The sequence below is a fragment of the Pteronotus mesoamericanus genome, unplaced genomic scaffold, assembly GCF_021234165.1.
Source record: "Pteronotus mesoamericanus isolate MK-2021 breed Mesoamerican mustached bat unplaced genomic scaffold, CSHL_Meso_final scaffold_507, whole genome shotgun sequence".
NCBI classification, from domain to species: domain Eukaryota; kingdom Metazoa; phylum Chordata; class Mammalia; order Chiroptera; family Mormoopidae; genus Pteronotus; species Pteronotus mesoamericanus.
The window spans coordinates 9,093,084-9,105,601 of NW_026555319.1; the positions used below are offsets into that span (position 1 = coordinate 9,093,084).

At 47.1% G+C, this 12,518-nt stretch overlaps 1 protein-coding gene across 1 annotated transcript in view; it reads right to left on the reverse strand.

Annotated features, from left to right (window-relative positions):
• KSR2 (kinase suppressor of ras 2) overlaps positions 1–12,518 on the reverse strand; it is a 269,609-nt gene that overhangs the window by 200,382 nt on the left and 56,709 nt on the right. The window contains exons 2-3 of the mRNA XM_054594298.1: positions 6,968–7,108; positions 3,581–3,731 (exon numbers count right to left, since the gene is read on the reverse strand). Coding sequence (XP_054450273.1) covers positions 3,581–3,731; positions 6,968–7,108 — 292 coding nt within the window. The remainder of the gene's footprint in view (positions 1–3,580; positions 3,732–6,967; positions 7,109–12,518) is intronic.

Here is a 12,518-nt window from a genome sequence, read left to right on the forward strand (position 1 = left end):
CCGAAAAATAAGAGGATAGAAAGAAGGTGGAGGAAAGTAAGACGGGGGCAGAGAAAGACTAGAGGACCGTGGCGATGCTAGTGATGGCGATGGCGATGACGATGACGATGGTGATGATGAAGGTGCCGATGCTGATGATGGCAGCGGTGGCTGTAGGGGGAGCAGATACGGTGCTCATGCGTTAAGGAGAATAATGGCAACAACAGAAGTTAGCACGCGGCTAATCCAGGCTGGGCCCTGGGCTTTGCCTGCGTCATCTCATATAAGCCTCCCAACGGCCCGCAGGGTGGAAGTGAGTCCCCGCGACACACCAGAATTTAGAACAGGTAATTTCATCACCATCGAAGAACCCAGCTGACAACTGGGGAGACCGAGATGAAAAACTACGGTAAGAAGCACGAGTCAAAAACTACTTTTTTCCCTAGTTTGGGATAACACTTTTGATCAGGGTGAAGGGTGGGAAATGATGAAACCATCCAGCTACCAAGGTAGTTAGAAGTTTCAGAGAACCAACGATAATCTTTGAGGGAAGAAGAGAATTTAAGGCAAAGATAGATGGAGAACAGCTCTCTGCTTCCCTCTGGTGGAGATCATTAGCAAGCACACCGCGTGGCTTCCCTGCACTTCCTTCAACACAGTCTGCTGCTGCGAACAGAGGAGTGAATAGCAGCCTAGTGCCCCTGTCCTGAGGGAAGTCACAAGCAGATGAGGGAGTAAGACATAAAACTGACATCAGTCTAAGGCATGGCCAGTCAGAGACACAAGCACTCATTAATTCATTCGCGTGCAGAGGCCTTCAGTCAGGGGCCTGAGAATAAGCAGGATTCATGGGAAGGGCAAAGGGGAAGGGAATTCTAGGCAGTGGGCTGAATACCAACACGTGAATTCCCAGATGCCTGATCTAGGAAACCCTAAGGAACTAGTAGATTTATACAACACTGAGGGCTTCATGGGGAAATGTGAACGGTAGGGTTCCAATCAGACACCAAACTCCAAGATGCTTTGCAATCCGTGGGAAAGTCCACGTACATGGAGCTGCTGGTGAGTTTTTCTGGGTCACGTGAGAAGGAATGTGTCTGACTCAGACATAGGGACTGAGTCTCTACCGTGTGCCTGATATTGAGCTGTGAATGCCTGGCTGGAAATAAAGTGGTGAGCAGAAACAGGCGTGAGCCCTGCTGCAGCGCACACCAGGAGAGAGGCGTCCATTAAAAATAAACGGCACCCCCACACAGGCTGAAACTGAAATGTGAAAGGTGGCCCTGAGACCCACAGAGGCGAGGGATGGCACTGCGGAAGCTGGGAGCTGAGCGGAGCGCGGTGCCATGGGCTGCAGGAACGGGGCACCAGGCTGCACTTGGCACTGCGGCCAGGCACCCGGTGGCTGTGAGGCTGGCCTCGGCGGCAGCACGTCACACACACGAGCCCCAGTGCCTGGGAAGAGCTGGTAGAAGCAAGAGGATCCGTGAGATCAGTGTTTTTCAACCCAATTAAGTGAGGTGTGAAACCAAAGTGGCAGGTCATTACCAGCGTTTGGTAAGTGATAGAAAATAAAAAAGAATGTAAAATGTTGTGCATAGCGAGAACTCGTACTGTTTCATGAAGCTCATTTCAGCTTGCGTGTATATCTGTACACATCAGGTATGTGTGTTTGTGATGGGCGTGTGCATGAGGTTGCAATATAAATCATTTTTGCTACTGTGTGTCCTGCTCAAACAAGCTTGAAAAACACCAGATTAGAGGCTCTGTCAAGGTCGCACCAGCCAGGATATCACAAGGGTGTCTGGCTGCTGGGCCACAGAGGGCCGACATCAACGCCGCTCGCGCAGAGCCGGAGTCCAGCCCCGCTTACAAGGGCTCTGCCGAACTCGGGAGCCCGGCTCAGAGGCGGCGGCATGACCTCTGAAAAGCAATGAAGGGCCCAACCTCAGATGCCCGCTCTCCTGCATTGTGGGCGGCCAGGGGCGGGGGGTGGGGACAGACACTGGTACAAACTTTTTGGAAAGCACACAGGGCAGCGTTCACCATAAGTCTTACAACATGTACACTCAGTGCTGCGGGAACCACGCTCCTATGAGTCCTCACTAAAGGAGTCGCCCTGGATGTGCCATAGATAAAAACACTCCTCGCCGTTCATTGCGGCACTGCTTATAGTAAGAAAAATACGGAGACGGGCTAAGTGTCTAAAAATAGGAGACTGTTGAATACATGGTGGCAGTATTCAGGCCTCAAAAATGAGGAGGAAATGCATTTCCTGACAAAGATGTGTAAGCTGTAACATTGTGATACGGCCCATTCTTACAGGAGAGATGACTGACTGCCACCTGCTTCTCGCCGGCGGTGGGCAGGAGTCACCTTGAAGCAGGTCTGTCAGCACCGCAGGACTGAGAGGCCCCTCTTAGCCATGCAAGTGTTTGGCGTGTCAACAGGATGGCACTAGAGCAAGGAATAACCCGACCTTTACGGCTGTCAGTCAAGGGTGATTCTGCCACGCCAGCCCGCCCACCACCCAGGACGTTTGAAAATATCCAGAGACATTTCTCTTTGTCATGAATGGGAGGGGCTGTTGCTGGTGTCTAGTGGGTACAGACCAGGGATGCTACCAAACATCCTTCAAAGCCAGGACAGCCTCCAATTCACGGTCTCTTTGGGGCTGATTATTGCTCTGGTCAAGGCCTGCTAGCAACGAAGAATATAAAAAAGCACGCATGGGGGACCTCAGCCAATGACCTGTTTCAAATATGTTCTGTTTTGTTCACTGATAGATCCTCAGCAAGCCTGGCACAAAGCAGTCACTCAATAAATATTGCTGCCTGTTGAATCCAGCGAGGGCATCTGTGGATAAGAAGCTGCCCTATGGTGCCAGACTCTGTACAACAGTGACACCTTGTGGCGGAAACTGAAACCACCACGCAGGTAGAGCAATTAACATTTTTCTTTGGCTGATGTTTGCAGAGCTAATCTCTTAACACTGAAAAGGCCCGGGAACTTGTGGGAAAATTATAAACCTAGAGAGAAGCAGGAGGCCTCGAGAGGATGATATTTGATGTCCTGCTAAAGAAAGGCAGATGGGAGTCTGAACAATTCAAAGGTAGCATATACATCCCTATTGGTCTGCAAGAAGTACACCAAAAATTATACCGAAATCACAACAGGAGGTCCCTAGATGGCAGAGCTCAGGGTACTTATGTTTGTTCATCTGTTTTTTTTTTAATTATTTTGTAATGAATTCATATTGTTTATGTAAAAAAAACAAGTAGATGTTGACAGAAAACACAAAGGCACTTCAGAATGTCTAAGGTAGAACAGTTCTGGCCTCCTGCACACCCTCCGTATTTCCATATCTGGACCCTAACTGTCCAGAACCAAATGTCCTACAACCTCTGAAGGCCTCCCTGGGGGACAGAGTTCCCAGAAGCTGCCCTGGCCACTTCTGGCCTCCGAGCCCCAGGCCCCTCTCTCCTCTGCCCGCGAGCGGCAGTCACCACCCAGAGTCGAGGCTGCCTCGTCCTGGCCAGCAGCTGCGGGCACAGGAACCCCGGGGACCCGGGCAGGCATCCATGCCCCGGCGCCTGCTCACCTGCCATGTGCACGTTCCGGAGGCAGGAGAGAGAGGCATTCAGACGGGCACATTCCTGCTGGTTGGCTCCGTATTTCTCCACGGTCTCACACACCTGCTCGTCCGTCATCTCCAAGAGGTCCTCCAGACTCAGCTGGCCCGGGGTGATTTCCTAGGGAGTTTAAGAAGGAGGGTAAATAGAGGTCCAGCGCCTAGAGCGGAGGAACGCCCGCCATCTGAGCCTCCACGCTGCCCTCTAGTGGCACCTAGCGGAACACCCGGCACCGTGTGGATGGCTAGTTGGCATAATAGCTGGGTCTCTGATTTAGGGGTCAGACAGGCTTTAATTTGATCTCAGTTATGCCACTCATTAGCTAGATGACCTGGAGAAAATAATTTAACCTGTATGAGCCTCGCTTTACTCACCTGTAAAAATGGGAATCTTAAGCACACGTACTGGGCAGGGAAGCATGTAAGCTTAGTACATGACACTCCATAAATGGTGGGAGCTAATTATCTGTCTTCCCATGCAGCTTCTAAATTCCTTATGAGCAAAGTTCCAATTTATTTATCTTTGGAAAGCCTTCCATGCCTCCTGCTCAGCTCGTACTTCAGTGACTCGTCCCAAATTCAGGATGAACTCAGGGCAGAGCAAACTGGACAGCCCAAGTTTCCTGACAGCAGTCCTCTGCCCTCTGCTAAATGTCATGGGCAGGTGCCCTTCGCTGCCACCAGTAACCACCCCCCTTCCCCAAAACAGTGTGTCCCTAGACATCATAATATGGATACACCTTGAAATATGTCAAACTTCTATATTTCTACATCTACCAAAAAAAGACTTCTTATAACACCTAATGGTATCCAGTGTTTTTACATTTGTTGTTGTTATTATTATTATTATCATCATCATTATTAAAACAAGAGTTTCAGATAACTAAGGACAGAGATTCTAGGGGAACTCATGGAACACTAGTGCCCTCTTGTGGCCAAATCTTTGTATCACAACAAAATCTGTCATTTCTGCAACCAGGGAAAGGAAAACTGCATTCTGTTCAAAGAAGAAAAAAGATGCAGGGCAAAAGCCATGAAGCCCCACTGATGCCTTTACAACTTGCCAGGGCAGGGGACAGAGAGAGAACAATAATCAAGTGGCTTAGCGGGTGTCTCAAATAGGAACACCTTAGAGGTAATAGGGTGATGGAACAGTATCTGAAAGTACAAAATGAATCATATTTAGAAAGGATGGTTCCCAACATAAAAGAATTCTCCTCTTTGCTACAGGATTCACTTGTGCATTTTAACCTTATAATTTACCCCCAAAATATTCTATTTATGCTGAAGTTTAGGGTCACACAATAAAAGTCACAGAAGAAACGACCCCAAAAATGGAGAAGGCCTTAACAAACCTGGGCCAAAAGAGCAGGTCCACTTCTGTTGTATAAAATACTGATAATGATAATGATAATAATTGAAACAGATGTAGCACTGTTTTAAGTATTTTTCATGGATTTTTCTTTTAAAAAGAAAGACCATGTAAAGTAGGTACTTTCATCATTAACACTCATCTGTAACTTGGACACTAAAATTCAGAGAGGTTAGGCCACTGGCCCAAGGACACACATCGTCCAAGTTTGAACCCAGGCAGTCTGGCTTCAGAGCTGTCGCCATATTTGTAGCTCCTCAAGAGAAAGGGGACCTCTAGTGGACACACATGTGAGCTGCAGGCAGAGAGCCAGTACCCCAGCCTGTCCTCACCCTCTCTGCCCGGTGGGCCTTGGGCTCATGATTCTCATTGACTAGAGTAAGAATCAGAGCTTGGATACCGGCAGGTGAGGTAAATATAAGTGAGCAAAGCTGTGAAACTTGAGAGCCTGCGGGACCCAAATGGGCAGCAGAATTCAGTTCAGTGTAGCAAGCAATTCCAATTTTTCAAGAGAAGCCAGAGATCTGGGGGTTTATGCAAACTCTTTCAATGTTTAAATGTTAGCGCCAAAAAAATTTTGCACACCGTATCAGCCAAACAAAAAAAAAAGTCTGTGCGTCACAAAGGCACAGCCTGAGGCCACCAGTTTTCAACCCTTGGTCTAATTTGTCTCTGTCTTACTCATCCCACTTGATAAATAAATGGTCCCAAAAGCTTCTGGAAAGCACGCCATGCCATGGAAATAAAACGAACTGTCTGTACTTATATGGGACCTTTCATATTCAGGCTATTGACACAAAGCTGCCATCCTGGGAACAAAATAAAGGAGCACAGGATGGCCCCTGTCTGGAGTGCAGGTGCGAGACGGGGCGGTGGGTAGGGGAGTTGGGGGCGTGGGCCCACTCAGGGTTGTCAGGCCTGGCGGCCAAGATCACGCCCAGACAAGGACGGAAGAAGAAAAAAGGTGGAAGAGGATCTTCCGGGCCCCTTCAAGGGGGACCAGGGCGCGCCTTGAGAAACGGTACATGGCCTGGCAGGTGGGGGACACCCCCTTTTCACCCCCAGCCAGGAAGCCCTGGCAACAGGAAATGGGGAAAAGGCAGTGCTTACCATCTCCTGCCAGCCCCTCCCACTTAACCAGCGGGACAAGCCCCTTCATCCCGAGCCTCAGTTTCCTGCTCTGCCCAGTGGGCATGGCAGGCGCACCTCTGTGCAAAGCCCTTAGCACCTGGCCCCAAAGATTCAACGTGAGCCGGTTTTTCTAGGAAGGGCTCAGCCCGGCCACTGGGAGCCAAGAAGGTGATGAATCCCACTACCCTAGAGAGTGTAGGGTGGGTTCCCCTTCTTGAGGGCAGACACAAGACAGCGCGTGTTCTGGTTTGTTTGCCAGCTGCTTTCAAAGTTTTCAACAACAGGAGCAACAATACTAAAGCTGACATCTGCCGAGTGCCATTAGGTGCCAGAGGACAAGCTGAGCATTTCATAGGGATCATTGCATTTTACCTGCCAGCTACTTAGGAAGAAGAGATAGGTGGTCATCACCCCATGCAACAGATGGGAAAACTGACACCCTAAGACTGCGGTGTCCAATAGGGTGGCCCCTGGCCACCTGAGGTAACACTAAATACAATTGAAACGTTCAGTTCCCCAGTCACACGCACTAACCACAGTTTGGGTGATTAAGAGCCGCACGTGGCTGGCGGCTGCTGCATCACTCAGCACACACACAAAATGTTTCCACCGCAGCAGAAAGCTCTGCTGGCCAGAGCCGGTCTGGGGCACAGTGATTTGGCCAGCATGGCTGAGTTCATGAGTGGCAGAGCTGAAATGGGAGGATCTTAACAACCTACGCAGAGAGGCTTTCTAATGGCTTCATCCAATACGTATTGGGGGCCTACTATGTGCCTGGCACAGCCAACACCCCGCTACACGAGGGACTGGCGGCTGGTCGCTAAGGGGCAGAGGGCAGGGCCGCGGCCGGTCACCTCCAGCACTTCCTTGCGCACGTCGACGATTCGGAACCAGTGCCGGAGCTGGGGGAAGCCATCCAGCTCGGCATTGCGCTCCTGCAGGGCCACCTTCTTTTTGCAGGACAACTGCCGACTGAAGTACTTCACCAGCTTGCTCTGCAAAGACACAGATGAGGACACGTCTCAGATGCAGTGACGCAAGGGAGAGAGGCAAAGGTGTCCGCCCGGTCCTGCCCACCCGAGCCCCACCCAACTCCGTATCCTAAAGGAAGGGGGGGCACGCATCGGTGCCACTTCGGGAGTGGGAGGACCTGGCTGCATCCACGGCCCGGCCTGTGTCCCGGGGCCAGCGAGTCCACTCCCGGGACTCATCCTACAGACACAATTCTACTGTTCGGGGCAACTGTGTTTTCCTTTAACTTTGAAATTTTAGCCTCTGAATTGAGAGGAGCTGCCATTTTAAAATACACCACCGGATTTCAAAGAAAAAGTCATGTAAACCATCTCGTCAATATATTTACACTGATTACATGTTTAAGTGATAATATTTTGGATCAACTGGGTTAAGTAAAATACAATATAAAAACTAATTTCATCTGTCTCTGTGGCTACCAGAAAATTTTAAATTACTTATGTGGCTCACATCTGTTGCTGTCATTATATTTCTAACAAACAGTGCTGTTCTGAGTGTTCAGACTAAAGAAACAATTTAGGATGTTCACGAAGCTTTGCTCCAAGCTGAGAATAGCCATGAAAGATTGGAAACAACCCAATTCTTCAATAATAGGGGATGATGCAAATAAATTACATTGCATTCATACGATGACATACCATTAAAAATAATGCATAATATATGTAAAATATTCATAATGTATGAATAATGCATAAACATTTTGTAAGCTGTATGTGTATAAATGCATAGGAAAAGCCCTTGGAGGATATATAAGAAAATTTTAACAGTACTTATCTCTTACAGTAAAATTCTGAGGGATCTGTTTTTTTTCCTGTTTGCTTCTCTATAGGAAAATATTAGAAAAACAGTGTATAGATATATTACCTGATGATTAATGGAAAAAAATGTTTGAATATGTTTGGCAATATTTTTCTCACACTGAGAATGTGCGGAACCCTTGAGAACACCATCGAAGGCACGGACATTTTCACGCTCACGCACTTGGATTAACCTCACGTCTAGGGGACTTCCTTACAGAACGCAAACGCGCGTGTGTGCAGGGGGTGAAAGGCGGGTCACTTACTGCAGCACTGTGTGTGATTTAAAAACTTGAAAACAATTTTTAAAAAGGTACCTTAACAGAAAAAATAAATATGGGAAAAATCTCCATGATTTTCCTCTTCAGTGAAAAAGCAATCTGCCAAGACCCTGTCTGATATGATTGCATCTATATTTTAAAAACTATATGTGTGTCACTGATATGCCTATAAACATGCAGAAAAAAATCTGAAAAAATAAAATGAACTAGAACAGTAAAAATCGGTATGAAAAGGGGCATTCACTTTATACTGTGCACCTATACTGTTCTGATTTTTATAATAAGCACATATTCCTTTGCTTTGCCAATATTTAGAATCTTTTTTTCTTGTAAGACTTAACTGAACCAAAGGTTAGGCATATGCAAAGCGAGGGCAGGCTATCTGACCTTTGGTTCACTCATTCACTCAAAAAATATTTACAAATACTGTATGTCCACTGTAGTTGAAAATTTTTTTAATTTAAAAAATATATTTACTAAGTGCCAACTCTCCACCAGTAAGTCAGGTACTGTGTCAGGCTCTGGGAATTCAAAAAAGAATGTGACTGACCAAAAGGTCACCTTCTTCCTGATATGTCTGGCACAGAGCATCAAAGCCAGTCCTGAATTTCTTAAGAAAATGTAGATATGAAACCTATATCCAAGAGTTATCACTCTTTATACCTATGCTAGAAAATTTCAGGACAAAAGAGATCTTCTCGGGATTACGACTTTCCTCACAACGTGGAAAAGAAAGCCCAGCAATTAAAAGCAAAATGGGTTCTCAGAGCCTAAAATGAGGCCTTTTTGACTCGCAGTGCATATACCTGGAAGGCTTGCCTCCGCTGCACGGGATTCGCGCCGAGGACTCATTAGTCATTGGGAAAAAACAGAAGAGCACAACACAGAGCCAAAGGACGAGAATTCCTCTGCATAACTATCGTAACTATTCTACTCTGTTTCTGTATTCTATTCTGTTTCCAGGCCAAAGTGTTGTAACAAGACACAGACTTGGGGAGAAGCCAGAACCTTGGGCTAGTATGAGATCCAGTCCCTACTTCACAGCATCACATCTTAAAACTGCTCTAAACCTCCACTTTCTCACCCGGAAAATAAAGGTCCAAGTGCTCCCCACTTGGTAGGACTGTGGAGAGGGCCGACAGAGATCGTTCCTGCCAAGGACCACTCAGGGGGGCCCAGCAATAGCGCTGACACTGCGTTACATGAATCTGCAAACATCTCCCGCCATTAGCCGGGAGGGGCGCGGCCCCAGGACACTGACTACCAGCATCAGGAAAAGTATTCTGTCTCTAAAAAGTGTAAATTAGTCAGTTTTAAAATCAATAATAAACATTCTTTCAAGATCAAATGTACCATTTCTCCACAGCTTAAAAGGTACAAAGTTACGCTGCTAGAAAATGCACTTTTAGTTGGATTTGAAAAACTGTCTTCATAATTCATTACTTAAATCCTGATTTTAAAATTAATAAGGTTTGAACCCACTCAATTTACAGAAATTGACTGAAAGGAACACACGCTCACTCCATTAGCAACATCCGTAAGTTGTGGCCTTTTTGCTCATTGGTTTTCCTTAACCTTTAGCCTCTTCTTCTGAATAGATAAGGTTTTAGTGTTTATTACTATAAACCTGTATACATGCCTGTGCTGGATGTCAGATGTGGCAAAAGAAAAAATATTTGGTCTCTTTAAATCAATACTCACAGTGCCCTATCTTCTCAAAGACACAAGGAATCCGCGTCCACAGAAAGTCAGCGACATCACCCTCATACCTTTAAAAAGCACTGAATGTCACAGAAGTTTGGAAAGCTGGAAAGAACAGATGCTGAAAGGCAGGAGTGAGGGAGCCAGGACATGGCTCCAACACCCACTCCTGGAGAGCGGCAGTTCCCACGTGTGGGCATCACTAAGAGCGTGAGGCGGTCCTGGGCATGGCATGCAGTAACGTGGACCACAGCACGCGCATGTGCTTCCCTGTCCAGAACCCTGTCCAGCCAGCCGCCCATACAGCAAGGAGACAGCCTCTGGTCAGCGATGCTGGTCTTCAACAGCTACCACTTGCTAATCTCTCTTTATAACAGAGAGCAGGACAAAGACTCACAGCTGTGGGCAGGTGACAATACTTAGCACAATTTAATGACATCTTGGTTTCCATTGTGTTTATTTTCTTGTCCTCCATTCATGGCAAGTGACACTACTTTTCTAGTGCAATCGTTGTACCGAGTTTTATTTTTTAAATACATGTATGTTTAAAAAATTGAGTGGGCTTCAAGAAAACACACCGATGTGGCAGAAAGTATGATAGTTATGAGTTTGGGAACCAATGTTTTATAAACTAAAATTCAAACTCATAGATGATTATTCGGAGCTCAACGTTAACTCACTAATGAGGCAGAGTCTGTGCCCACCCCCATTCAATCGGGATGGCCTTGTGACTTGGCTCAGCCAATAGAAAGAGGCCTTGTGTGTTTCTACTTGCTCTCTTGGATGTATGCCATCTCCAAGACTCTGTGTCTAGGCTAGTCAACTACTCAACTGAAGGATGAGAGACATCACAGAACAAAGTCAAGTTCTCCCAGACATCCCAGACAAAGCCATCCTAGCTCAGCCAGCTGCCAATCGTGGCCTCCCTGTGGGCTGCGAGTGAGCCCAGCCAAGATCAGAAGAGCCGCTGGTTTGCCGCTGACTCCGGACGTATGACCGATAAATTTTTATGTTGCATGCAAATAATGTTCCGTTATTGGGACCCAGAGCTAACTGATGTGCCATCCCATGAACTCAGGGAAATCTGAATTTTTCTTCAAAGTCATCTCAAACGACTTCTCCAGCAAGCCCTCATCAATTCTTCCTTGGCATTTTATCTGTACATACTCTATTATAAAATGTATCACAGTTTCTCTTGCATTATTACTGGTTTATAACAGACACTGGCTATCTTAAAGAGAGAAGGAGCCCTTTCCATATTTAGATGAGTACGTGAAATAAGCATAATGATAAAAAATAACAAGTACCATCACTGAACACTTTCAAGGCCACGCTCAAGGTCTTCCGTACATCATGTCAATATACCCTCACATTCCCAGGGGCCAGACTAAGGGGATGCTATCAATCTACATTTTACAGATGAAACGTTAGACGCAGAGAAGTTGAGTCACTTGCTCACAATCACACAACAAATAAGCAGAAAGCTAAAATTCACACCCAACTCTGATTCCAAAGCCACAAATGTGCATAGAGGATAATTTTAATTTACTTTAATTATTTAATAAACACAAGTATATACTTTCCTTGTAAAAAAAAAAAAGGCATTTTAATTAAGGCCAAAGCTCCCTCTGACCATTCCTACTAATGCTGACCTCTTTCCCCAGAGGCAATGAAGGAACCTACTGAGATCTGGACATCATTCCAGACCTTTCCTAAGCACTTTCATACAGACACGTAGAAACGGCTGCAGTGTGGTTTTATGTCCAGGGTTGTTTTTTCACAGAAATTGTATCATGCAGTACACATTGTCCGCAGTTGACTTTTTTCACTCAGTCCTAAGCCTCGGGGATCCTTCCTGTTAGTTCCCAGACCTGCCTCTTCTTTGTAATCTGCATGAGGGGTCCCTTTGATGCCGGGGTCAAAAGCCCACGACGCGTGCAGGTCTGCTGGGGGCGTCCTTGTCAGCTGCGACAGGTACTGTGGAGGATCACAGCACGGTAGCAGCCACCGCTAACTAGACGCCTGCAGTGTGCCTGGCGCTGCGGGACAAAGGCCCTGCCTGTGTTCATTCATTTTTTGAACCAAGGTGCGAGGCTGGTTATCTGAGCTCATTCTGTGACCAGAAAAACAGACATCAAGAGGCATGGTCACCTGCCCAGATCCACAGATCTATTTAAGTCGGGGAGCCCAGGTGTGACCCCCAAAACCCCTCTTTACCAGGCTGCTGCACTTATTTATGAGTTGTTCATGGGTCCTTCCCAGTGAACTGGCGATCCAAGAGTTGGGCATCGACCCTTCAAGGGCAGAGAGGGTCTCCCTCATCTTGGACGCCTTCCCAGCATTGTGGAAGGAGTAAGTGTCTTCTGAGGCCTTGGCAAGTCGCATCAGCCTTCTGAGCCTCCGTTTTCTCATCTGTAAAATGGGCATGCATCACCTTTCCTCACAGGCCCGCTGAGGCACCCCCTGAGATCCCGTCTGTGCGGGAGACCAGCTGAGTCCTCCCCATGTGCGCACAAATCTTGTTCTCCAACTAGTTGTTGAAGGGACGCTTGGGAGCCGGGGAGGGGTTTCCAAGGCCACGCTGAGACAGGGCT